This window comes from Chlamydotis macqueenii, chromosome 19, assembly GCF_036417535.1.
Source record: "Chlamydotis macqueenii isolate bChlMac1 chromosome 19, bChlMac1.mat, whole genome shotgun sequence".
Classification (NCBI taxonomy): Eukaryota; Metazoa; Chordata; class Aves; order Otidiformes; family Otididae; genus Chlamydotis; species Chlamydotis macqueenii.
Genome location: NC_141574.1, coordinates 8,699,017 through 8,725,758, shown reverse-complemented (window position 1 = coordinate 8,725,758; position 26,742 = coordinate 8,699,017). Strand labels below are relative to the sequence as shown.

The 26,742-nt window shown below is 47.7% G+C and overlaps 1 protein-coding gene across 1 annotated transcript in view; it reads left to right on the top strand.

Moving 5' to 3' along the window:
• CAMKK1 (calcium/calmodulin dependent protein kinase kinase 1) overlaps positions 1-26,742 on the top strand; it is a 61,456-nt gene that overhangs the window by 27,093 nt on the left and 7,621 nt on the right. Inside the window, exons 9-14 of the mRNA XM_010123241.2 lie at positions 10,682-10,881; positions 11,575-11,628; positions 13,178-13,251; positions 17,556-17,643; positions 19,833-19,961; positions 21,026-21,129. Coding sequence (XP_010121543.2) covers positions 10,682-10,881; positions 11,575-11,628; positions 13,178-13,251; positions 17,556-17,643; positions 19,833-19,961; positions 21,026-21,129 — 649 coding nt within the window. The remainder of the gene's footprint in view (positions 1-10,681; positions 10,882-11,574; positions 11,629-13,177; positions 13,252-17,555; positions 17,644-19,832; positions 19,962-21,025; positions 21,130-26,742) is intronic.

Genomic DNA, 26,742 nt, shown 5'->3' with positions numbered 1-26,742 from the left:
GCTTGAAAGTTGTCGCAGCAGCAAATGCATCATTTCTGGTTGGGTTTTATTAAATTAGGAGTTGCACATTGGGTTCCTGCCGGAGCCTGCAAGGTGTTGATCCTGACCAGCATGCTGCCCTTGCTGCAAATGGTCTGTGGTGAGCAGGAAGGGGCTGCAGGAGCTGAGCTGGTGGAGACAGGGATTGACCTCTTCAGTTACCAATGGTGGCACACAGCCGCTGTGTGTCTGTGGGGACTGAAGTCCACTGGTTATTCATTATGCTTTTTTGGGGTGGAGGCCTCCTGCAAGAGGGCTGGCTCTGGGGAGAGGTCTTTGGAGGGAGACAGTGATCACTGGTGAGAGCAGAATCATCCTGTGCGGGGTGGGAGCCTGGCTTAGGCACAGTGGGAGGCAGGAAGAGATGCCCTGGAGAGATGCCCTGGAGAGAGCCCAGAGCTCCCCGACCCAGACAGTGGCACAGGGCTGCCTTGCTGCTTTGGCTGCTTTTGCCTGGGTTTTTGGGTTGAGTTCGTTTAATACTGGGAAGTGCACTTTGATACATGCACAGTCCCAGCCTCATTCACTGAGCAATGAAGAAACAGAGGCAAGTGCAAGGTCTGAGAGCCGAGGAGATCTGCCTGTGGTAGAGTATCCCTTCCTCTGGCCCCTGAGCTACTGGGAAAGTATTTTGAGCTGAAGTGTGGCAATGTTACTGGTTCACATGTTCTTCTTTTGTATGCCTGTCTTAGACCTAGGCTCTGTGTGGACTATGTCAGGAGTTATTTAAGCACATGCAAACTTTAATTCCCATCCTGGTGAAATGGACCCTTGTCTAAACCACCACAACCCTACAAAGAAAAGTGCTTTTGCTCCTGCTTGCAAGGCTTCCCCAGTACTGATGGCGTTGCACGCACACCCTCATGAACTGAGGAGGCAGGCTGTCATCTGTGTGTTGTAAGTACCACTGGAGTGGTAATTTCAGGGTGTACTTAAGTGCTTTGGATGGAAAAGTTTTGCTGGATTATTTGTGTCATTAACTAAAGCACATGCTTAAGTGTCTCTGAACTGGGGATATGTGCAATTACCTCCCTTTCCACTTGGAACTTTCTCTAGCTGTGCTTCTCTGGGGTTATTTCCGCTTCAATCTCCCTTCTAGTAAGGCAGACACTGCTTTCCTAATGATACACAGCAGAAATAGATGTGCTGGATAGCAAATAGTCAGCGAAGCAGTTGTCAGCTGCAGCAGGAGTCAGTCCTGAAAGCCTGGGAAGTGATGATGGTGCTGCCCCACAGAGCCAGGCAGCTGTGGGCCAGCTCAGGGTGCGTTGCAGCCCGGACCCCCCAGCAGCGCCAGCCAGGTGAGCGGCTGGCGGAGCACCCTGCGGCACGCGTTCTGGCATCGGGGCATCGGTGGTTCAGGCATTTCCTCAGCCAAAGGTTGTGTATTTGTATTTAATGGCCTCTGATATTGTTCCATTAATTGTTCCAGACCCTTTTAAAACTTGTGTAATTCTTCATTGTCTGCTACTTTTTATTTCCATACTGTAGGGAGCAGTCCCTGTTTGGGGTTGAGTCTGATCCTGCAGGTTTCAGCTGGTGCCAGGAATGCCTGGAAACAATCATGCCCTCTGTGCCACCCCTCATTTATAGACCTCTGGCACATCTTCATGGGTGGCTTTTCATGGCTGCACTCCTTTGACCACCCATTAGAAAAAGCTGGCAGTCTTGGAGCCTTATGAACTGAGAGCACAACAGTATTTCAGAGTTGTTTTTTACATTACATGTGGCTGACAATATGTACTACAGGAGTTGACATATCCTCCCCAGGTTTGCTGGACAAAGACTGATATTCTGTTGGTTTACTTTGGGCATCCTGGATGTGGTGATACCTGAATATGGGTTTGACTTCTTGAAAGTAGTAAAATTTCCTTCTGGATTGACTCAGTGGTGACTTACATTTAATAACCACACGGTAAATGGATTTGCTGAGTGAAGGTGAATTTGGTGTTACGTCAGTTTGCTTTGGCAGATGAACAGTGGAAGCCAGTTCCAGGTGAAGTGTGTGACAGGGGAGGATTTTCTTTCAGTGTCAGAAGAAATGTTGGCAAGAAATGTTTTCTTGTTGTGAGCAGATGTTTGGTTGAATGCAAGGAGTAGACATCTCAAATTCTTCTCAAGTGGCAGGAGACGTTTGTTGGAGCTACAGGAGAGGTTGTGAGGGAGAAGCATACTCATCAAAAGACAGAGGGGTATGCCAGGCAGTTATCCCAGTTTGGTTTTAGGACTGGGACACGAGTAGCTTCACTTAGTAAGAGCAGAAGTAAGGCAGAGGAATAAGCAAATGAAAGGTCTGTCTAAGCAGGTGGCCTGGCTGTGACACTAGCCAGGAGCAGACAGCGCAGAACACGCACGCAAGCTTGACCCAGGGGAAAACCCTGCCCAGTCAAGGTGAAGCACAGTGCCTGTCCCTTCTGCTGCTTAGCTGCAAGCTCAGCGTTTTATCCAGCTCACAAGAAGCTGAAACAGTTGCTGTCACCGTGGCTGAAAAGAAGAAAAGACATTATTCCCTGCATTCTCTGTAGAAAATGCAAAATTTCCTGACTGTGTCTAGGGAAGCTAAGGGTGGCTGTTCTGGTCCCCTCTGGAGAGGAATGCTTGTCTCATCTGAGTGATTGGGTTGAAGGGAGGGTCATGACATGCAGTTCAAGCCATTGGGAAGTCACTTCTCTGCAGGGTACCTGCATGAATGCCTGTGATGCTCTGGAGCCCTGCACGCTGAGCCTGGAGCAATAACAAAGTGCCTGACGTGCACATCAAAGCCGGCTTTTCTGAGATAAGACTTAATCTACTTGAGCACCAATATGTGAGTACAATTTCCATTATCCTAAAAGGTAATGGAAGCAAATAAATCAACAGCTGAGTCAACATAGGGTTGTCTATTCTGAAGAATGCCTACTGCAACGTAAGCCCAGAGTAGGCGTGCTCAAGCATCAGTGGTGCTTGATCTGGTTTGGCTCTTGGCAGAGGTGAGTTCCTCGGGCCTCATGCTGGCACGGGCCAGCTGTTCTGGCTGCTGCATGCTCTAGTGTGACTGCCAGGGAGCTACTTAATCCACCCGTTCCTCCATTCCCATGTGGGAAATGGGACCTGCTCCTTCTCTGTTCCTGCCTTTTTCCTGCAGAACCTGGGAGCCCCTCAAAATGGAGCATGTCAAGGTGGGGGCTCTCAACTGCAACTCAACTACAAGGTGCTGGATGATATAAATGACGCTGCCAGGAGAAGAGGGGCTGGCTTGTGTTTTATCATGTGCAGACAAGCTCTATTTAGATTTAAAAAAAAACAAACAAAAAACCTGTCATGTAGCTGCAAGTGTTGCTGATAGTAATCAATTATGACTATATAAGAATGAGAGTAATTAGCTGGTGGAGCAGATCAGAGAGATGTGCTAGAGCCTCTTAAGAAAGATCAGGCAATTTGATTTTTTTTGTTGTTGTTGTTTGATGCAGTTACGTAAGTGATTGCGCTTGGGGTTTGAAGCAGCCCACGGCACAGACTATGCATGTCTTTTGGCAGTACTTGCTGCACGTACCCTGCTCCCCACTTTCACTGTGGTCCCTTGAACACTGGCACATGTGTAGCTGTGGCAGGAAGCTCTGTGTGTCCTCTGTGACGGGTGACCTAAGGTGTGCTCATGTGAGGTGGAGGATGGGTGTAGAAGGGTGGCCTTTGGCAAGACTGCCTCTCCTCTATCTTCCCCGTTGCTTCCTACCGGCAGGATCCTGTGCCTTATCCCTTCTGCCAGGAGCGCAGTGTCAGCTGGGTGCGGAATATGGAGCACAAATGGAAGCTGAGCTCTTCCAAAGTGCTGGGTGGTGGGATTCCCCTTCATAAAACTTGGGCTTAAGCAACATATTGAAGTGGCAGAGGTTTGGATGCAGCAAGAGAGTGGCAAAAAAAGTGAACAGAGCTGAGAAAATCAGAGCTGGGATCCTTGCCTCAGCTCTACACAAAACCTCTGCAATGAGCTGCATGAGAGGGAAGGTGTTCCCCTTGCACAGCCCACTGCATCCATGTCCTCCAGCTCTTTCCCGGTGGAGCATTGCAGACAAGCACAGAGGCTTTGTTCAGAGAGCAGCCTTCTGTGCTAAGCTCTGGACAGTGGTGCAGCAGTTTCCTTGGAAGGGTGTTAAATCATTTCTCCGCTACAGGAGTGATGTGAGAGTAATACTAAGCAGGCTCTGCAGTAGCACCATATGGATTGCTTTTGCCCTTGAATGGGAATGGGATTCTGTTTTTAATCAAGTATAATTCAGCGTCGGTCTCAGTAAATAGTAGGATGTGGCAGGGCATTGCAAAGTTTTACATGTCTCATTTTTAAATGAGCTTTTAGCAAGTTTGTATGAACCTGCTGGAGCTCTAAGGTTTCCAGAAGGGAATGCAGCAAAAGGCACCTTTTTTTTTAAAAAGACCAAGGAACAATTTCTCTTTTTCTAGCACTTCTCTCTCTGCTCCGTCTTGGTCTCCACTGGCTGTTAATCTAGGCATACGGTTCCCAGACGTTTGCTTCTGAATGAAAAAGAGAGCCTGTCTAGTCCCTGAATAGCCTGCAGTGTCTGGAAACCAGGAGCATTTGTGAAATGAGTTGCATGTTGTGAAAAAAGCTGCCTTGTCTCCGAAGGCAGCCAAGGAACAGGAAGAAATGATGCGCTCCGCGGGGCTTTGCGAAGGAGCAGTGGTGGAGCAGGGAGGCAGAGCAGCAGGAGACCTGCAGAGAGCCCAGGCAGGGCTGTGTGCAGTGCGCCCAGATGGGAGCCAGCTGGCCCAGCAGCAGAGATCCTCCCCAAAATCTGCCCCTTTCTCCAGCCCTGTGTACTGTACCACAGCCAGTGGGGACTCACCCCTGCCTGAACGCTGCTTCAGGATACGAATGCTGCAAGACCTCTGTGCCACAGCGCAGTTACAGCTGTGATGCTCCAGGACCTCAGCCCTGCCCCATCCTTTCCTGAGCAGCCAGGGTACAGCCAAGCCGTGAGATCCTCTCGGGAGCAATGTGCGTGCTGCCAGCAGTGATATTGGAGTATTGGCTTTCTGCAAGAGTTTCATTTTGTGGTTATTGAAGTTGTTTGGCTCTGACTGTTGCAAGCGTGGTTCTGCAGGGACGCTGACCCCCCGTTCAGAGGCACGTAAGCCTATGCTTTCTTGTAGTACCTGTCCCACATCACCTGCTGGCTTTTCACAGAGATGGCGTTCAGCGTGTGCCGAAGCAGTGTCCTACATGGGCGTGTTTTGTGACCTGGCAGTACAAACTAGCTGCTCGTTCCCTGGACAGTCAGCACCCAGAGTGTTTGCAGCCTTCTGGGTGGCAGAGTACCACCAGGCATCTGTGACAGCCTCTTGGCATTAAAGACACGCTGTCTTGTTGTCTAGGGCCAAGGGTGAGAAACCGTGTTTCTGGCGCTGATGCGTTATGAGAGAAGTGAGTGCAAACTGCCTGAAACTGCTGGAAGGATGTGAGTAATCCAGGTGTGCAACTGGAGAGGCTTTCAGAGAATCCACCGTGGGACAAGGTCTGCTGTACGGACCAGCTTGCAAGGTCACAGACAGCTTTTCTTGAAGCTGTGGGTGGTTTTTTCTGCCTCTCTTGGGAAGGTGTGAAAACAGGAGAGGCAGGCAGGCCCAGCATGGGACACCCCACGTCCTCATTGCTCAGAGAAACTCTGGGTTACTGTTTTATACATAAACACCCAAAATTGTATCTGTGCTGCTAATACCAACTGAGTTAAAACACATTGTAATGAAGAAACAAAACAAAGCCCTGAAAAGCCCCATTTTCTAGGAGACCTCTTATTTTGGGTGTTTTTTCCATACAGGCTCTAATTTGAACACCAATGTATGGGTTCATGCCAGCCGCTATAGGTAATAGGTGCAGCGTTCCTGCTAGATGCTCCGTCTGAAGTAAAGATGGACGGAAGAAGATGGTCCTTTCCCAACTGTTGCTCATACCCTGAGTGCTCTGAATCCTCCTCTGAGGTTGTATCTCCACATGACACAGCATCAGCCTTCAGCAGGCTTTTCTTAAGTGCCTGAACTCCATGTCCAAAGTCAGGAGACAGTCTAGACTTTTAGGCATGACTTTCCTTGTTTCTGAGCACCCTGGGGCTCTAGGGTTTGGCTAAGTCCAACTTCAGGTGCCTGGTCAGGCTTTCTAACACAAGTTGTGATGGCAGTGCAGTACATGGGCCCTCTCCTGTCCTGCCTGCTTCGTTCATTGGGCAGCTGTGAGGCTCAACAAGCAGGTATTTCTCATGCGCATTGGGATCTTTGCCTAGATGATGCTCTAGAAACCCATGGTGTGGTTATTCAGATGCAAATAGGCCTGAAATGCTGTTGCCTTTCCACGGAAGTGAAGAATGGATCTAATAAAACCAAATTTAACAGAGCACTGCAGAATCAGGCTTTCTCCAAAGGGTTCTGTAATATCTTCCATTGTTTCATTTTCGTTATGAAGAGGTTTGATCTGTTCTTTGAATCAGGTCTGTCAGCACAGAAAGTGCAGAGCATCTGGGAGCCCAGGGAGGTTGTTACAGTGGGGTTCCCAGTTCCCCGTGGAGGGAACTAAAGGAAGGTCATGGGTTGGTTTAAAAGAAAGCCCTCAGTCTCTTGTGGAATGACTTCAGGTGCAGCAAAAAAGATACAATTATTTTGGTTATGTTTCTTTAAAGCACATTTGGGGTTTTATTCAGATGTTAAAAGTACTTTTCCTTCTCTACTGTGCCTGATGCATCCCTGCCCCTGTTTGCTAGCGGCTGTGTCACAACGTGTCCTTAATTCCAAGGACAGCACAAGTGTTTTGTTTCTGGAACCTCTGGTCCTGGCTTCCAGTGACATTGGAAGCAATCCTAATGAGGCTGCCGTTCCTACCTGCTGCTCTTGCAACTGCAGCGGGGAGAAACTTAGTCCCAGATGCTTCAAGCTGGTGAAATTGGAGGGTTAATTTGTGCTGGTGATTGTGTTTAAGTGACTGTGGCTGTCACCTGCTCCCCTTTGGTGGCTCTGTGTGGCCCTTCTGCGGTTGTCCCTTCCGTACACTCCGTTAGTAGTCTGGAGGGTATCATTAGTGGTAGGCTTTTATTTCTGAGATGCTTAGCTCTCCCTCTGGAGTTCTGTGGGGATAACACCATCCTTTCCTCTGCGTGTTGTGTTGGAAATGCAGATCACACTGGTCTGAGTACCCTTCCTGCAAGACAGCTCTGTCCCTGGGCTCCTTTCACGGTGTGTGGCAGTGATGCCCGTATCACTGCAGGCACGTCCCGCTGCTTGGCTGGTCAGCCTTTGGCCAGCCCTGTTGAACTAACTGTCCCCTGCCCTTCTCCCTGCAATGCGTTATCTGCAAGAGATCTGGACTTGCAGCAAAAGTTGGTGGCTTGGAAAGTTTTTCTGAGCTTAGTGGTGCCGATGTCCTGCAGATGAGCAGCCCTGCTTCCTTTCTGCAGCTCTGAAGCCAGGTTTTTCCTATTGCCTACAAGTGGACTTGGGAATGATTTGGGGGGGAATCTTTTCCTCTCCTTTCTGCAGCCCTGTATTGTGCTGAACTGTTCCAGTGGCAAGGCACAGCACAGGAGAGGGGTAAGACTGTGCTTTTTGAAGCCTGAAGCCTGTTTTGGGTAGCTGTGCAGGGGAGGATGTCTGCAGCAGCTGGTAGACTGGGACTTAAAGAATTATGTTTCTTCAGAGCAAAAAAGGGATTTCAGGTGACCTGCATCAGGTTAGCAGTTCCACACCAAATCATTTGTTGGCAGATGTGAGCTCTTGCTCTTACAATTTTTGTAGCTGTGATGGAGCCTTGTTCACTTACACCAGCTGGTGCTCGGTGCACAGTTCCTGTCTGCTGTCCTTCTCGCTTCATGGCTATTCAAAGCAGCTAGATGGGGAGAGGATCTGCAGATAGCATAAGTCTTTTGAGCCAACTGGCATGAGACTTTCATTGCTGTCACCCAGACAGCATGGTAAAGCAACACGGCACGAGGGTTGGACACCGCTCCTGACCTGGCCAGCCGCTTCCCCACTGTGCCCATCTCCTTCCCATCCCAGTTTGTTATTTAAACCACGTGCTGGATTTGCAGAAGCACCTGGCTGACACTGCGCTGCGAAGCCCTGGGACATGTCAGGCTCACTTTGGAAAGTGCAGCCCGTGCTCCTCTGCCCCCAAGGCACTTGTGGTTGTTTTCTTCTCCGAGCAGTCGAGGTCAGAGAACATCACTGTCCCTAACGCTCAGTCAAGCACATGGATGTTCTGGTCTGGGAGGTGCCAATGTCCATTGACCCTAGTGTTTGGCTTTGATTTTTGTGAAGGATATGTTTCTTATTTCTTTGTTCAACTTTCCTGTTGCTCCTGTGCCCAGCAGTGCCCAGGCCCGCTGGGTACCAGGCTGAGATGGGCGCTGAGCAAACACAGAGCATCTGACATACCGCTCGCATTTTTCCTCTACTTTTATTAGATAGTACAGAGACAGGGAATGTGTTTTACAAGATAAATAGTTATTTGGTATGGGAATTGGTTTTGTTTTGGTTTTTTTTTTTACTTTCCTATATGGAAGAAATAATAAAAAGCCTAGAGTACCTGCTTGCCTAGTATAACTCCCTCAGTTCCCACAGACGTAGCTCCAGGGATGTACTCGTATGGCCCATGTATATTTGTGGCCTGTGTGGTGGTTTGTTTTTTTGGTTTTTTTTTTGGACACACTGAGCATCTTACTCCTGTGATCTCAGACAGGATACCAGACACCTGCATGAAAGGCAGCTCATCATCTCCTAAGGGAAACTTCACTTTCCTCTTTTTTTTTATTTTTTTTTTTGCTCTCCCTCTATTACCATAATGAAATGTCAGCTTCCACCAGCTTTGCGGCTGAGCAGATGTCTCCTCATAATTACTGTTGTTGCAGGGTTTTCAGTGTTTATCCTGACTGTCTAGCTGGGCTGTTACAACGTTAACTGGCTCACATCACAGCATGGCCATGCAGTTGCTGCACATCTGGAAGATAATGTAAGCGCCAGTGTTCTCCAGCAAGCTTCTGTCTGCTGGGTCTCCAGATCTGCTCTTTAATGTGCCAAGGACAGCGTCCCCCAGCAGTGCTTTAAACTAAGGAGAGGTCCTTGCAGAAAAACTATCTGCGAGTGTTACTTCCCCTCCCTGTACATGGCCTGCTGGAAAGTTGGCTTGAAAAGAGCCAAACAGTTGCGTGAAGTTTGTTCTTTCTTGGTCCTAAAACACAAGCTGGGATGCTCTGTAGGGCAGGCTGTGTTTGTGGCAATGTGTTGACCAGGTTTGTAAAGCAGGAAAGGGCTAGACCAGTATTTTCACCCACCCAGTTGCGTATTTCCTAGGAGATATGAAGAGTGCTCGTGGGGAGGTGTAAAAACAAACATGCTCTGTTGGCAAGAAGGAAATGTGAAAATGGTGATTGGGGCTGGGACAGGAGGGAGGCCTATTCCCCTCGGAAGGGCAGTGAAGACTTAAAGGATTTCCTCTCCTGTTCTGTCAAGTCTCTTGAATTCTTGGGGTCATTTTGTGTTCTGAAACTTGTTTTTCTGATTTTTAAATTTATTCTCCAAGTTCCTGAGAAGTAAAACGCTTCCTTACAACTCCCTGCTGCTGCTTCACTGAGTGGCACAGAAATGGCTTTTTTGCAACTGCAATATTGCTTCCCAGATAACTCGTAATGAGAGAGATTTTTGGTTTGTTTTCAGTGCATCTGAGCCTCCAAACTCTTAGCAAGGGTTTCTTTCATTTTGGATGTACAAGCACTTCAGCTGGTGCCCACAGTTGACATCATGGAGCCAGGACAGAGCTGGAGTCTTTGCAGCCTCGCAGAGCAAAGGGCCACGTGTAGGAGCAGCCTTTGCTCTGAAGGGCTGCATGGCTGAGGTTTGGCCACAGCTCTGGGTGCGAGAGTGGTCAGAGTGGCTGGCAACTTTGGGGATTTGAGGTGATGCGGAGCAAATTGAGGTTGTTTCTCTGGGCCCCATTGCAAAGCATGGCAAGAGAGTGTGCTTTTTTGTGAGTGCTGACACCAACCAGCTGGTGATGGCTCCCTGGTCAGAGTTATCTTCTGAGTTGGAAATACCCACTGGTTTCTGAGCTGTTGGCCGGATTTGGTGCTCAGCTGCTAGTTGTTTTACTGTGCCTGAATAGTTCCTCTGGGCTTGTTTCATTCTGCATGTGGTTCTGCCCCTTTTGATTAGCTTTATGGCACTGCAGTTTAAAATAAATGAATTGAGAATTCGCCTCTTTATTTGGATCCCGTAAACCTTTAATGTAGCAAATAGCCTGATCCATCAGCTGGTCTGAGGTCAAGCAAATCTGCAGGACTTGAGTGATTTCCATCTCTAACAGCTCTGCTTAGTCCTGCTGGTCGGGGTGTTTCTGGGTTCATGTCTGTTCTTTACATAATGACTGGTGACAGATGTATTTGAGTGTGGTACTCCTGTGTACATCCCAGTGAGACACCGAAAAGGAATGGCTACAGGAAATGGCACTTCTACTACATCATGTTGCATATCCAGCAGCAGCTTGGAGTGGGCTGCCTGAGCTTGCACCTTTATTTCCATCCTTCTGGAAGTTTCCACTAAGCGTTGGCTGCCATTGACAGACCATGCTCCTGTTTTTGTTTTGTTTTGTTTTTTTTTTTTTTTTCTTCAGTGCACTACCAGAAGATCATTCACCGGGACATCAAGCCTTCCAATTTACTCTTAGGAGATGATGGGCATGTCAAAATTGCTGATTTTGGAGTCAGCAATCAATTTGAAGGGAATGATGCCCAGCTTTCCAGCACAGCAGGGACACCAGCCTTCATGGCACCAGAGGCTATTTCAGAAACTGGCAAAAGTTTCAGTGGAAAGGTAGGTCTGTGCTCCTAGCTGACGTCTTCTGGGACCCCCAGGCATGGCACAAAGGGCAGCACCACACCTGCATCCTTTGCGTGTTGCCCACCCAGGGATTGGGGTGGTTATTGAATAAACCAAAGCTCGTATTCCGTGCACAGTCCAGGCAAAACTCGCATTGGTTGTTCTGTGCAGCGGCCTGACAGACTTCTGTGGATCCCTGCCCAGACAGGAGCTGTGTTAGAGCCCTTTCCTTGCCCAAAGGGACAGAACGAAGCTCCTGGTTCCCTTCTGAAATAATCAAGAGACACGGGGTTGCTGAACACCCGGGTCATGTCTTGATCCCCTGAAAGCCAGGGCTACTGCCATGCAAATGTGTGAATAGGACCTAGTGGGATTCTTTTTCTTACTGAAAGAAGACTTTTGAGGTTCAGCTCCTCTTTGATGTTCAGCCTTGACTGGTGTCTTCTCCTGTAAGAAGGCGTTGCTTGCTGGTCACTGTGTTCCACGGCAGCGTTCAGGCCCAGCACAGACCTCATTCCCCAGGCATGCTACAGATGCCTTTAGGAGCCCAACTACAGAGAGGCTCTGCACAATAAAACAAACTACTAAGTGCATACAAATATCGTTCTGCGAGTCAGTGGGAAAATCCAGCTCATTCAGATTGTCTGTATTGCATCTCATTTACTGCCTGTATGTGCTTTCTTTCAGGCACTTGATGTATGGGCCATGGGAATTACCCTGTACTGCTTTGTTTACGGGAAGGTAAGCTGGCTTTCGGATGCTGGAGCCCTGTGTGAGTGTCTGCCTGCCTGGCTTCTGACTCATTCCTTTCCAAATAAAGGCAAATATTAGAAGTGAAGACCTACCTTCTGCAGGCTCCCACTTTTCCAGATCACCCTGTGGCTGATCACTGACGTGATCTGTGGAAAGGATGGTTTCTAGAGTTGGCCTCTGTACTCCGAGCAGTTGTTTCTGCTACAACCCAGAGCAGTATCAGTAGCCCCAGCAACGGTTTGTTGGAGGGTTATCCATATTGCCTGTATTTTGAAACCAAACGGAGACCACTTTAGCAGAGCCACCTCTTCAGAGCTGCCTTCGGCAAACTCCATGTTCTGTCATGGCTTTTCCCTCTCCTGTGGCCAGATGCTCCTCATCCCATCCGTGCTCTGTCAGGCCAAGCAGTACAGCAGGTACACGCAGCCTGTGTGTGCAGGTATGTCACCTGAACCTCCTGTCCAAGCACGGACCACTGCAGATCCCACCACATGGGCATAAGGCATCCAGCTCAGGGGTAAGACGTGGCTGGGGGAGATGGCAGAGGCAGAACTTATCTCCATGGCTTGTGTGATATCAAGTGAAGTCAGGATGGAAAATATTCTCTGACTTGTGTCTAATGATGTCTCACTTGGGGCCATATCCTCATGTGATGGAGTGTAATCTTGATTTTATGTTCTGGTATAACCTCATGGTGATATCACTTTCCTGTGTGGCAAGCACCAGGGGAAACAAAGAGGGGAATATAAAGACAAGTACAGATATTTCTATTCCACATGACAGTAAATATTCTACAATTTGTACCTATTTTATATCATTTAATCTGGCAGGGCAGGCTGGAACAGGGCCCACAGGTAGCCCCCAGCCCACTAAAACAAGCGTACCTGGCCCTTCAGTTTTGGTGCAGATGTTCACAGGGCCTGTGAATGTGCTGCTCCTATCTCTCCCACAGCGTTCACTGTGGCTGTTAACCTCCTGTCAGTCCTGCCTGCTCTGCTAGGTAGGAAGAGCTAGAACCTAGGTCTAAATTAATCCAGCATGAACAGCTGTGCTGGAGAAAAATATGCTTTGAATCCATATATCTGAATTTACAGTGGAAAACCAGTTTTTTTAATAGTAATATCTAGCTCCAAATGATGTTTGTCACAGAAACCTCAAAGCAGTGATACAAACCAGGTGGTATCCGTATATCCATTTTGCAGCTAGGAAAAGGAGAGTAGAGAAAAGGAAAATTAGCAGTTCATGGTCATCAGGTAGGCTGGATAGAGGAGGGCATCCCAATCTAGTTCAGTATTCCTTAGGTACCTTTGTTCTTCTGCATTTATTTTTTTAATAAGGAATAAGTCAATTTATTGTGTGTGGGGATATCATGTTTATTTCCATCTCTGTGTAAAATGGAGAGAGTGCACAGAGTATACCTCTGTTATGTGAATGACAAGCACAGAGACAGTATACCTCTGTTACACGAGTGACAAGCACTGTAGATCCTCAGTGCCGGGATCTCTGACAACTGGAAAATCTCTTGTTTGTTTTACAGTGCCCTTTTATAGATGAATATATTCTGGGTCTTCATAACAGGATCAAGAACAAGCCTGTAGAGTTCCCGGAAGAGTAAGTGAACTTTACTCAGCTACTGTAAAATCAAGTTCAATCTTCAGTGTTATTCGCTGTGCATAAATGCTGGTAGGTCACTGTGGAGGGACGGACAAGGATGGGTGAGGTGCTTTGCATTCTCTTGGGTCCTTCACATCAGTTTTGTGCTGATGTTGTCAAGGCATTCCAGCTGCCTCTGCTGCTGCTTTGTCCGTGCTTTGCAGACAGGGACTAAAGGAAATGGCTCTTAATCTTTGGAAGCAGAGGGGTTTCGGTGTGGGTCTAGGGAGTTCTGCCCCAGCTACTTGACCTTGGAGATGCTGGAAGCATGGTTTGGTTGGGGTTTTGTGTTTCTCCCATGTGGTAGCCACTGGAATGATTCAATGCATTAGCTTTCAAAAGCAGTGTGGTTTATAGACCTCAGTCTAAGTAAACACATGCTGCTTCCGTGGACTTACCTTGGAGCTGAGCGAAGTGTCTGATGAAAGGAGGCTTGTCCTGAGATACACAGCCACAGCTTGGCGCATTCCCACTCCTCTGCCTCCTCTGACACAGTTCAGGAAAACAGGAGTTTGTCTTGTATACTGGCAGACTGGGGCTAGTTCTGAAAAACCAAAACAAAAATTAATTTACCCATTTGATGCTGAGAGGCTGACCCTGCTGCCACTTTGGCCAGTGAAGGAGATCTGTCGGCCACAGTCCAAGCTTCATGGTGGAGACTGCTGGGCTGTGTTAGGTGGGATGGCTGGCTGCACGGTCACAGTGCGTCCTCTAACCCACAGCAGCTCACTTGGCAGTGAGGGTGAACAAGCCAAGGCCACGTGTGTGCCATTTGAGCAGTGGGAAGTTCAGTGTCGAGGCACTGAGCAATGAGTGTTTGTGGTCTTGTCCCATGAGCCTCGTAGATTATGATCACACCTGATGCGTGCTCAGTCTCTGCCATCAAGCCACCATACCTTTCCCTTTGTGTATTGGCCACTCCTTAGTATTTCCTCCCCTTTTCAGGCCTCTGGTGACTTCCTTTTGGTGGTTAATTTGTTTCTCCTGGTTGCTATCAGATGGAGTAGCCGAAGTTGGACTCCTTATCTGCCTTTCCAAATCAGCACAGTAGTCAAGCAAAGAATTTTACCTTCTTGATGCAATTGTTCATTCTAATAAAAACTTGGAGAAAATTACTTCACTTAGAACACGCATTAAGAAATCAAAGCTTTAATGAAAGGCATCTCTGGTGTTAGGAAGGAAGGGAGGGATGTTGTCAGGCAGCCTGCGGCATGTGCATGTATCCACTTATTAAATGAATTATTTGGGGGATGCTCTCTGAATTTTTAGACACCTACAATGAAGGGCTGGACCTCTGCCTTGGCAGTCCCAGGCTTCCTTCTGAGCCTGCAGAAAGCAATGGGTTATGAATAGCTCATGCCCCCGGCTCCGCAGGCTGTGTTAATTACATCTCCCTTGACCATGAGGCACAGCCAGTGCCGATAGCACAGATGGAGCCATCCCCGCTCAGGCTGATGGAGCCCACACTGAGGACTGCATGGATCACACCTCCCAAGGACCTGCGGCCATGGGGTCAGGCCACTTGTTTGACGGCAACCGCAGTGGGTATGAGGCAATTCTGGCAAGCCAGCCCTGTACCACTGGTGATGTTTTGCAGCTAACCAAGGTCAGGCGTTAATGGCACGAAGGCTGGTTGTACCACATTGCCATGATCCCACAAGTTGCTCGGCAGCTGGGGCAGGACTTTGTCTTCACAGCACTGCAGCAGCTGAAAAAAAGAAGTTTATGTTTCCCTGGCGCGGTCTCTCTGCTGGCTTGGGCCCTGGCAAAATGCCCTTCTCTCTCAGCCATCATATATTTGGGTTAGCAGTCAGCTTACAAGAGACTGTTCCCATCTGTCTCTGCAGTAAGTTATTAACATTTAATGGGCTGACTGGGTTGTGCTAAGAACCTTTTCTTCATTCAGACATTTCCTGATTTATTTGGATTTCTCAGTGACCTGCTTGGCCATTCTAAAAAAGGCTGCACCGCTCGTTAGGTTGTTGGAGGAGCAGAGCGTTACTGGATGTTGACGGCTGTCTAAACTACATCTATTTGGTAGATAAAGGCAGTAACAGAGACACACATAAAGCTGGAATTCATTGGACCGGAGCCACCGTGACCTCCCACAGAATTAGCACCTCACTACAGTTGGGAATATTTTGGTTTCAATTTATTTCACCATGACTACGAAAGACACATTCCTGTTTGCAGACAGTCCATGGAAACTTGTTGCCTGTTTCCTGACAACCTTTGGGACAGAGGTGGAGCTGTCTATACCAGCATCATTGTCTCTTCCCTTCTCGTAGAGACGGTGGGATAAATATTTATCGCTCTGGCGTTCTCATTCATTTCAGCGAGTCCTTGGCATGACATGAGGTAAATGGGGTTAGCTCACACCCTGATGATCCTGGCACGACTGAAAAGCAAGCTGGAGAAGTTTCTGTCCGGACGCGTATTAAGAGAGCCAGGAGCTCTGCGTAGTCCCTCCTGGTGAAGAGCTGAAGTTCAGGACAATGTTCTGTGACCTGTGGGCACCCTGTAAAATGATTTGCGGTGCTGGCAGCCCTCCCAGATGGGTGAGAGCTGTTACGGGACTGTGACTGTGAGAAATTCCAGATAGCGCAGGCTTTTCAGATTACAAATACCATTAGGTACAGCATGCACCATGGCATAACAGAGAGAAGGAAAAATCAGAGACAGCATGATGCGGTTTGTCCCCTGGCCGTAACCCACCTGACACTTTGTGGTCCTGTTTACAGGGCTTTTCCTTGTGACATTAATTCTCTCTTGAGTAGAATTCACTCTGGTGCCCAGAAATGTTAAGTGATTTTATTTCTTATATTTTAAATAAAGCTGTTGCCAGTTTGGCACAGATCTGATGTGAAGTATTTTAAAAGCACCGTCTCACCTGCATCTCAGTGTGGTCCTCCTTTAGGAGCCTGTTTATTCTGACTTGCTAAATGCACCATCACTCCCTGTAGCCTGTTCCTCTCTGCCTGGAGCTCATCTCAAGAGCAGTATGTTCTTCCTATTCCCACCTAAATTGTCACTGGCAGTGCAGCCTAGGGAGTGGGAAGTCTGATCCTGCTATTCTCCTTGCCAGGGCCATATTGCATGTGTACTGCAGACCCTTGATGAAACTCTGAAAGTGTTCAGACTTTAACCTGAACCCACTTTCTGCCCCTTCCCACTGAATGAGCAGTATTTCCTTGTGGTTGGTTGTTAAAGGTCCCACAACCAAAGTCCACATAAAATCTTCAGAAATTATTAAACAGCAGCTCTGTTTTCATCAGGCTACAATATCCCTCACTGATGCGGTCTTCACTTATGTTTATGATAGTTTATTCCCTTCTCTGCTTGGGGAGGGTGTGGAGGAGGTGGGCCCAGCGTATTGTCCTCACCAGTGTTTTCAATCTGAGATCCAGCCGTGCTGGCCAGTGACATTTTGTGCTGCCAAATCCCATTTCCATGCAGAAACGCAGCTCCTTCGAAGTAATTTGTGATACAGGCTTTCAAATGCCTAATACAATTCTGTCATATGCTGGCGTTTGACTTCAGTAGCACTTCGATCGTACACATTGAGTGTGTGTTAGAGACATTGTCTGCATCATTAACAGACGTCATTGAAGCCTTTGGACTGGAGGGACAGATGGCAGGACCAAGGGCTCTGTGTGAATAGGATGGCTTCAGGGTTCAGGCAGATGTTTCTCTTTCAGTTGTGTCTGTTCATTCCCTCCTTACGTTACCCCGAGGCTGATGTATACGATAGGAAATACCGAGTGGCCGTCAGTGTTCATGGAAGCAATTTAATGAAGTTTAGAGGGAACTTGAGGGTAAAATGGGGATCTTTCTTCCTGCACACAGTTGCTCATGATGCAGGTTCACCAAATCGAGTTGTGCCCTTCTTGTACTGGAGAGCCCAGCTCCAGTTCTGCTCTCAGTAACACTTCATTGTCCCAGAATCTGTCCTCTGAAATTCCCCTTTAATATGCTGTCTTTAAAAGTGTCCTTAGATCCCTTCAGTTGATTCCTTGTGCTGCATTTTGAGAGTGTGCAGCTGTGCTAGTGGGCAGAGCTGGATAACCAAACCCCGTAACAGTGACCGTGATGCCCAAGAAGGAGCCAAGCCAACTAGACCTTCCTTTCTTGAGCTGGGTCTGCAGAGAAAATACCTTCTGAGCAAAGCAGGTCCTCTACCGAGTAACCGCAGTAAGGACTATGCATGCCTTGAGCTCTTACAATTCCCTTGTTAACTGTGTACTGCTGTTTTCTTTACTCAGAGCACAGATAAGTGAAGAGCTCAAGGAACTCATCCTACGCATGCTCGATAAAAATCCAGAAACAAGGATAACAGTCCCTGAAATTAAGGTAAATTGGACATTGATATTAGTTTTTTTTTGTCTCAGATGATTTTGCTGTTCCTTTGGTACCTTCTAATGAGGCAGAGCTGTTCCCAGTGTTTATTTTGGGAGCTTTCTCTGGCGTGCCGCCTCAGAAAGGGAGAGCGCTCATTTTGCAGCATGTAAGAGCTCTGTCACTGCTGCTTGCTTGGGGAATATTGATAAAAGCTTTCTTATTTACTTATTTAAATTAAAGTTACTCAAAAGCAGACTGATCCTCCATAAATCCCCAGGAGAATCGACATGGTCATGAGGACTGCTAGCTGCAGAGCCTGTGCTGTTGGAGTTGGACCTGTGTTACAGGGGCTGGAAGTGCCTCCCTCTGGTGCTTGCAGGGCCAGCAGCCTCGAGGCAGCACGCTTGTTCCTATCAGCTTTACTTGGGGGATGCTTATTAACACAGGGAGTGACTAGGACTGGTACAGAGCAATGCTTTGCAGGGTTTTCTGCTTTTCTTATGTTCTCAACCAAGGAAACTATACCATCAGAGGCAGTAGGAAAAAAGGGCAGCTTTCTTCTGTTCCCTCAAGAAAGGTGATAGCCAAGCAGCTTCTTGGCAAAGGCAGCTGTGGAGTGACTGTAGCCCATCACTGAAGGCCCTGGCCAGAGAAATCCAACTCAAAGAGTACAGAGGAGCCCAACAGTGCAGCCGATGCAATCCAGACAAGGAAATGACACACTCCCTCCGTATTTGCATTTACAGGCTCATCTCAAGGAGCTTCTCTGCTCTGAAGTAGCATACAGTTGGCCACATGGCATTGGGGCTCCAGCTTTGGCTTCACACGTAGTCAGATGTTTCTAAATAGCTGCTCTACGCTCCTTCTGCTCCTTCCTGGGTTCCTTCCATTTTTGTTTTCCCCAGTTTTCACACTCCCCTCCTCTTCCTTTTTCATGTTCCCTACTTGTAAGATAAAATCCTGACATGGCTGCAAATGTTCTTGTGCTGGCGAGCAGTAGCTCCATGCTGCTTCTTGTATATGGTCATTTATAGTTGATAAATCTTTGATGTCAACATTAAAGATAAACATGGCAAAAACTGGAAGGAGACAGTAAATTGTGTAAGGGGCTTAGGCTGGACAAATATCTTAACTGCTCTGCCCAGCTGAGTTTGGAATTGCTGTTTGACAAAATCAATCAAGCCAACCGTTTTGTGCGGGGAACGTTGAACGTATGGCTAGGCAGTCTTCTCCTCACCCGAAATATTTGCAAGCCCCACTTAGGCTGTAAAGTTTAGTGCAGTGGTTTCACTTAAGGCTGGACGTGATGATGTGCCTTTGAAAAGAGTTCTTATAACAATCTTTGGGAATGCAACTTAATTGCCATAAAGATGCTCATCACTGAGCCCTTGAAGAACACTCTGGACACCTGCATGCAGCTTGTTGGAATGGCAGTAGGCAGTGAGCATCCATCCTAATTAAACTCACCTGGAGGGCGAGACAGGCCTTTCTAGCACCAACACTGGATGATGCTCTTCCTGACAGGCAAAAACATTCAACCCTGGACGTGGGTGGCAGAGAGCCTTGCCCTGTCCTGCCATCAGCTCCCTTCTACAGCAGCACAACAGTGACAGGGAGAGATGGTGGGAAACTGCCTCATTCCTCCTTTGGGTGGGTGTGCAGAGGCTTACACGGTGTCCAGGTGGCCAAGTGTGTTATTTTGCTGTCTGTGTGGGCAGGAGGCCGTTGCAGTAGGACAAGTCCTCAGTACTCAGCCCCAGATATTCTATTTTAAGCACCTACACCCTTGTTTGTGCAGGTGCAGAAATAATCTTGATTCTCCCAGGTAGCGAGCACGGGTAACCCTAGGTGAAATGTGTGCATATGAGAGAAAAAGATTAAAAGGCTCTGGATAAATCAGATTTTCAAAGCGTTTCAAACTTGATTCAGAGGGTGCTGTGTTCCTCCAAGATGCCAGTTGGTGGCAGTGGGCATGACAGCACTGGGCGTTAGGGGATGCTGTCCGTCTGGCCAGGTACCAGACTGCAGCAATTTCCAAGGTTGCTGGTTGAGCTCCACCGGTGTAAGTGGAAAACGGAGCAGTACCGACAGGCAGTACCCCCATAATCAGTCCCGTGCTCCCGTTTCCCTCTTGTCACCAACATCACTGTGCCCTGCCATAGAAGGGAGAGCTACAGCTGTCTCTGTTCCTCCCTGCACAGGTGCATCCGTGGCTGACCAAGGGTGGCAAGGAGCCGCTGCCGCTGGAGGAAGAGCACTGTACTGTGGTAGAGGTGACGGAGGAGGAGGTGCAGAACTCAGTGAAGACGATCCCGAGTTTGCCAGCTGTGGTACGTGTAAACCACAACCACATCCTCTACGTGGGTCAAGAGTGTGATGCTTGCTGAAGCTCTCAACTGGTGAAGGAGGTTTGGAGAGGGTGCACGTGTGCTCCTGGCATGAGAAACTTGGCTGTTTAACCCAATGTGAACTTCTTGTGTCTCCAAGTATTGCAGCAGCCTGACTCTGCAGGGCCTAACCCTGTGAGCGGTCCTGTTATATCTGTCTGGCTGCTCTCATAAGAGCTGTAGGGTCACACCCTTTAAGTGTCTCACATCAGACTTCCCAGAACACCAGAACCATCCCAAGCGTGTTTTGTTTTATTAATCTAGAGGTTGCAAGACACCTCATTCGCATCCTCAAAGTGAAGGTTCCAAACCTGGAGGTGACCTGGCGAGAGAAGCAGGGAGAGGACATCTGCCAGCAGGCTATATAGCTGGCACTTGTCTGCCAGCCTTGGGGGACCGCAAGTGGGTGTTCAGGGCTCTTGGCAGTTTGTGTGGTCAGATGGAGGTCTGCTCTAGGCAATTACTATGATGCAGGTGCCCTTGGGGGTTCCTTGTACTGGGGAGTGGGATGCTGAGCACAAGGACCTGTTTTCAAAGCTCCTGTGGGGTGAAGTTAATATAGCCACTTGCCCCAACAGCCAGCTGGGGGAGTGAAAACTGTCGTTTCCCCTTGACAGCAGGACCTCTGCCTTTTTGAACCCGCAGGAGCTGGCGGCGCTCTCAGTACAGTGCCTGCCTGGGAGGGTGGCCCAGGAGAACTCTGGTGCCGCTTTCTCATGGCCTCAGACCACCACGAGTGGCAGGCAGCGGTCAGCAGCGTCTGCGTTGCCTCCTGCCAGCAATAGCCTGCGTCCGGGGGTCTGAGCTCACTGCCCGAGGGAGCAGCCTTGACGCTGCCTGGAACTCACGTGGCTGGCTGTGGGTTTCTCTAGATCGTGCTTTAGCTGTAGTTCTGTTAAATTCTGTTGAATTATTAAAGGAGCTGTTGTTAGACTCCTTTGAAGTAGCTTCAAGAGGGTGGTTTGTCAGTTCTGCTGTTCTCACTGGTCTGTTTTCCTTCCTCAAAGATCCTAGTGAAGGCCATGCTAAGAAAACGCTCCTTTGGAAATCCATTCGAGGTTCAGACCAGGCGGGAGGAGAGGTCCATGTCTGCTCCAGGGAACTTGCTGATGTACGTATTGCAGCTTTGCCTGGCTCTGCTGCACGTGCAGAGTAAAGGTGTGGGGGGAGGATGATGAAAGCAGCTTACAAATCATTTCCATAGAATTTGAAGTCCATTCTGGATGAAATACTGTGGCCAAAACCTACCTTGAGTCCTCTAGGGTTAAAATACACTGCAGTAAAGCAGTCAAAGTAGTCTTTTTACAGATGCAGTTCTCTCTGTAAGATGGCTTTGGACTAAACACGCGTAAGGTGCTCAACGTGGGTCTGGTTTTTAACTTGTTCGTTGATAATATGCTGTGATCAAAGATCCGTTAGACATTAGTGAACTAAAATAAGTTTAATTAGTCTAGTCTAGATATGTATCGGAGGGTTTAATTCTTCTCTCCCTTTTATGGACAACAGAAAAGGCGTCAGTTGAGCAGTTTGTGTGTTTTGTAAACTGGAAATTAGATTATATGGCCCCCCCTCACTAACAAAACCACGACAGTGGCCTGGGGACCAAGTCTGGGCAGAGACACCCTGGAAATGCATGGGCAGACAGTGGAGAACACTTTGCCATTGCACCTTCGTTCAGGAAAACATACGGTGTTTTTTTAGACACCCAGTTGTGAAATGGTAGAATACATTGCAATGAAATACTTTGGAGGCTGGAGGTAAATGTCTATATTGGGATTAAAAAGGGATTAAACAAATTGATCACTATTAGATTCCTCAAAAATTTTTAAACACAATGGCCTTGGATGTTCATAGAACAGGAAGGATTTCTGTCCTTTACTTGGCTCTTACTCTTTCTTGCTCATGTTGGTTTCCAGTCCCTTTTAGAGCCAGGATTCTGGGCCATCAGTCCAGTGAATAACAGAGGGACCATTAGCCTGACCTGGGACATTATTTTCATGTTCTCACCCTGCAGAATCTGTAAGGTTGCAGTTCACAGCAAAGCTGTGGTGTCCCAGAATGATCCTTTTCCACCCCAAATCCCAGTACCATGCCTCGCAGACTCCCACAGGATGTGCGAACAGTCTCACGGCACCTTTGACAATGCAAATAGAGGAGCATCTCTCTCTCATGCGTGTGTGGGGATTTAAGGGCTCGGCTCAATTAAGGATGCTGATGCTTTAGGGCCCAGCTGTGTATCGGAGACGTCAGTAAAGGCTTTGCCTTTGAGTCCAGGAGCAGTTAATATTAGACAGCAGTCTAAACAGTTAGACTGTTAGCTGCTGTGGGGACATACCTGAAGAGCATGGCAGTCATGATTCCTTTGCCAGCTTAGCACAAGGGATTTGTCCTGATTTGTTTCCCTTGGCTCATTGCCTTCCAAATTAGTTATTGCTAATTTGACACACGTCCCTGACCATATCTTCATTATCATTTCTGATCACTGCACTGTGTTGCTTTGAGATGGGGAAACTTGTGTGAAATTTGAAGAAAAATATGCTTCCCGCTGTCCAGGACAGCAAATTCAGAGCAAGGCAGGATTTTTTCTCTTCAAACCCTTCCTGAATTGGTATTTCAAAGTGGTCTCCTGTTATAGTACCCCGAGGCTGTTTCCAAAAGGGACCTGTTCCCTTCCGCCTTCATTTGAGATGCTTGAAAGCCCACGGCACTAAATACCCAGCTGGTGGGAAAACTGCCTGACCCTGATGCTGTGGCTGGTTCCTGCCTGGAGCTTTATTATCTGCTCAGAATAAGTCAAGTTCACTTGATCTGATGTAGCTGTGAAGTTTCTAATTAGCCACACTATCAATATCTAATCCCTTTAAAAATCTTTTTAGGCATTCAAGACAAGCTGTAAACCTCCATAAAAATTGAAGGCTTTTATTTGTCTCCTTTCTAAAGTTGGTAGTAAAATTCTTCTTGGCTTATACAAAACCAACCATCATCTTTCCCTGTCTCTAAAATTTCAGCTCCATGTTTGCATTTGGACCTCTTGTGCAGGACTATACTAAAAGTTTTTTGAAAACTGTGTATAATTTCCACTGTCGGGCTGCTGTGTCCAGTGCTCTTAGTTTACAAGAACACGTCAGGTCAGGGATGGAGCTGGAGCCACGCTGGACTGTTCTCTGCCCAGCAGTGTAAGCTTCTAGAGATGTCCAAAAAGAATGTGAATGGTCTTTGAATGTGCCAGTTCTCCACTGCGCTAACCTCTGCACTTAATTCCTCAGTCTCATGCGATCAGTGCCAATTTTGGGCGGTAACAATTGACTTTATCTTAAATTAATTCATGCACAACTGGAGCTCTGAGAACACATCTCAAAACCCTTCTGTTTAAAAGAAAGACATTGCCTAGGTGTCTTCGACAATAGTGTCATATATTGAACACTACAGCAGGGATGGGTTTTTTAAGGAATGTGGATTATTATTTCTAACTTTGACAAATGCCATACTGGTTGACTCTAAAATTGCTTGAAATTTAAATAGATTTGTTGAATCTAATGACAATGATTTTAAGCAAACCAAATCTAAATGGGAATGTTAATTGTTCAGTGAGTTATCTCTTGATTACACTACTATTTCCACAGGGGCAAACAGAGCTAGACACTAAGCCCATCCAGTTCCTAATTCATAGCAGGTTGTTCTGTAGTAAAACCACTCTTAATACACATATAAAATATAAAATCAGTGTAAATGTTATGAATAGTGCTGTGTTAAATAAGTTTTGAGTGAGTCTGGATGCCTGTAAATTTCTAGGACCTAGCAGGAACAGAAAACATTCCTGTAGCATAAAGGCTCTGCAGAGCTCGGGCATCGTTTCCACCCCCGTAGCTGGACGGGAGACCCCAGAAGTGGGACTTGCCAGAAGGGCGGCACCTGCAGCCATCGCTGCTTTGTGGTTGCCCACAAAATGAGCCACTTGCCAGGTTCCCAAGCTTTCCACCACAGAGCTTCTCCTCCCCAGTGGCAGTGTCTTTAGAGAGAGGTAACACTGCTCTTGTAATATTGCATCTCCTCCCCATTATAGGTAGAAAATAACTTCTTGTGTTTTTGTATGAGAAAAAGGAAAAGTGATTAGAGAACTCTAGTTTCACATTCTGTTTATTTAAGCTGCGTGTGAAATTGCCAGAGCCCCACTCACTGCTGCTTCAAGCATCTCACATTTGTGCCCATACTGAGATTGTATTCTGCAGGGAATCCTCCGACAGCCGTCTGCTTTCTGGTATCTGATACCTAACTGACGGTTCTTAAAATGGATCTGTCCTTTAAGAAAACAGGAAGAGAAAAGAACTGTCTTAACAGCTCAGTCTTTGGATTTGGAGAAGAGGAAACTAAATCATGTGTTAGAATTTTTTTTTTTTTAATTTCTCCCTGCATTACCTATACACAGTGTGCTGGGCTGTGTTCCTGGAAATGCTTCATGCAGAAGCTGTGTGTGCAGACGTCTGTGCGATAGCAGGAGATCTCTCATGTTTGCCACAGCCTTTGTCCCTTTGGAGGACACCATTAAGACACCAGTGATTTGAAATAGTTGTTAAATTAGTGCTGGGAGGAGAGGGCTTTTTTAGCACTCCATAGACCTGGAAGCAGCAAATCCTCTCCCCTGGTGTTATTTATTGCTTTGTTTAGTAGCACTGAAAAGTTCAAAAGGCAGCTGTTAAAATTGCAGGCACGCTTACCAGATAGAAGGAACTAAAATGAAGATGCCCTTGTTTAGCAATTCTTGTTCTGCAGCAGCTGCCTCTCCCACGAGATCACCTCCGCACACCAAGAAGCCGTGTGTCAGTGCTGCCGGCTGTCACTTTGCCCCACCAGCCTGGCCAGGTGTCCAGGTGGCACCAGACCCTGCCTTTTGTGCAGGATCTCCCAGAAGATGCAGGGATTCTCCAAGCCTTGCAGATTTGCAGACTGTGGCCAGGTTCAAGCCAAACACTAACGGTGGCTGCAGAAGCAACTGATCATTTTTAATGTTTTTCCAGTTGCAGAATATTTTTTTAAACCCAACTGTTTAGTGTTCACAACTAAGTTCTGGGTTTCTGCTAGCAGTGTTTGCTACATTTCTTCTGCCTTCTGCAGATTTTTCCTAATTGAGTCAGCACTGACTTCAGCACATTTTATTACTCTCATTTATTGCGACTACTACCTATCAAATTAATTGCTGTGTTTTGACAGACCTGATTTACTTTCCCCTTATGGCTGCTATTACTATTGATGAAATGTGTTTGTCAGCTCCTGTGTGGGGGATCAGTCTGTATTTAGAAAGCTTACCCTGTTTCCAGCCTTCCCAAAAAGAGAGGAAAAGAGCCGTCAGCTGTTCTTAGGGCCATGCTGTCCAGGTAGGCCAGGCACGAGCAAGCCGGGGGGGAAAGGGAGGTCAAAAGGTGGCTGACCCAGGTCTCCAAGCAGAAACAGCTTCTCCCAGAGAGCTACCTGCCTCATGGGGCCTTTGTGCTGAGACAGTCCCAGGGCTCGGTGCCTGTGGGCTGCTCAGAAATAGGCTGTGGAGATCTCCCTAGGGCAGCTGGGTTTACAGCATCATCTTTGCCAGGGAAATGGCTGCAGGTTGGGTTTAAATTTGCCAGATGTTTCCACTAAAGATACTCCCTTGGTCTCTGCTAGTGCTCGGTGTCTGTCCCTGCAGCTCCAGGAAGATTTCGGGTAGGTAATGCATAGGTGCTGTCAGAACAGAGTCCAACCCAACCAAAAGCTATCTCAATTTTCACTGTAAAAAGAGAACTGCGTGTCTTGTGGGAACAGCCGTGCCCCACGGTGCAGGTGGTATCACTGTAGTCTAACTAAGGACAGAGGCCCACCCTGAGCTGGACCCTCTGGTGAGTGTCCCCGTGCTCACGTGGCTCTGCCCGTGCTGAGCACAGCCGTTGCGTGCCCCATTGCTCGTGGTGGTGACACCGTGGCCGTGGTAGGACACAAAACCCCTAAAGGTGCCAAATTACATGGCCTGGAAAGCACAGCTGGACTTCAGCAGAGTGCTGGAAGCCATCTAGAGCTTTCAGCAGTGGTAGGGGCTGGAGTGGGTTTGTACCAGTGTCCACCCTCATCTGTCCTTCAGGCTGCAAGTAAACATGACTCATGCTCCATCCTCCATTTCACTCTGCTCTCTAGGCTTGTTAGGTACAGAAATACAAGCTCCTTTGCCTGCTGCCATCATCTTCATGATCACTTTCTTCCTTTGTCTCATTGTTTTGCTCTCAGGGACAGACTCCTCTTAAACACATCTGTATGTTTGCATCCGTCTTTAAGGTAATTCAGTGTTTGTGTTTCCCCTGGGTGCCGTAGAAACGTGTGTCTTCTCCTCAGCCTGCGTGATTTGTGTGGTAGCGAGAGTGTTTGGCTCCGTCCTTCCTTCCTGTAGGAGCAATTTTACTGCAGTAATTCTCTGTGTGTGACGCTAATGTTTATGTATGCTTTTAAAAATTACTATTACTTGTGGTTCTTTGGCATTTCAGCCTTCTTTGGGGAGGGAGGGGTGAAAAAAGCCAGCTGGGTTTTAGCATGGACTACTGCTGAGCCCCACATTTGCAGAGGAATAGCTACAGAATTTGGGAAAGGCTGAGGCTGGATTTTGAGGCTCAGGTTTAGTATTTAGTGGTTTATGCAAAAGAAATGGAGCTGGAGCCATTTCTGTTTCAGCCACTCCACCGCTCCCCTGCGCTTCTGCCTCTGACAG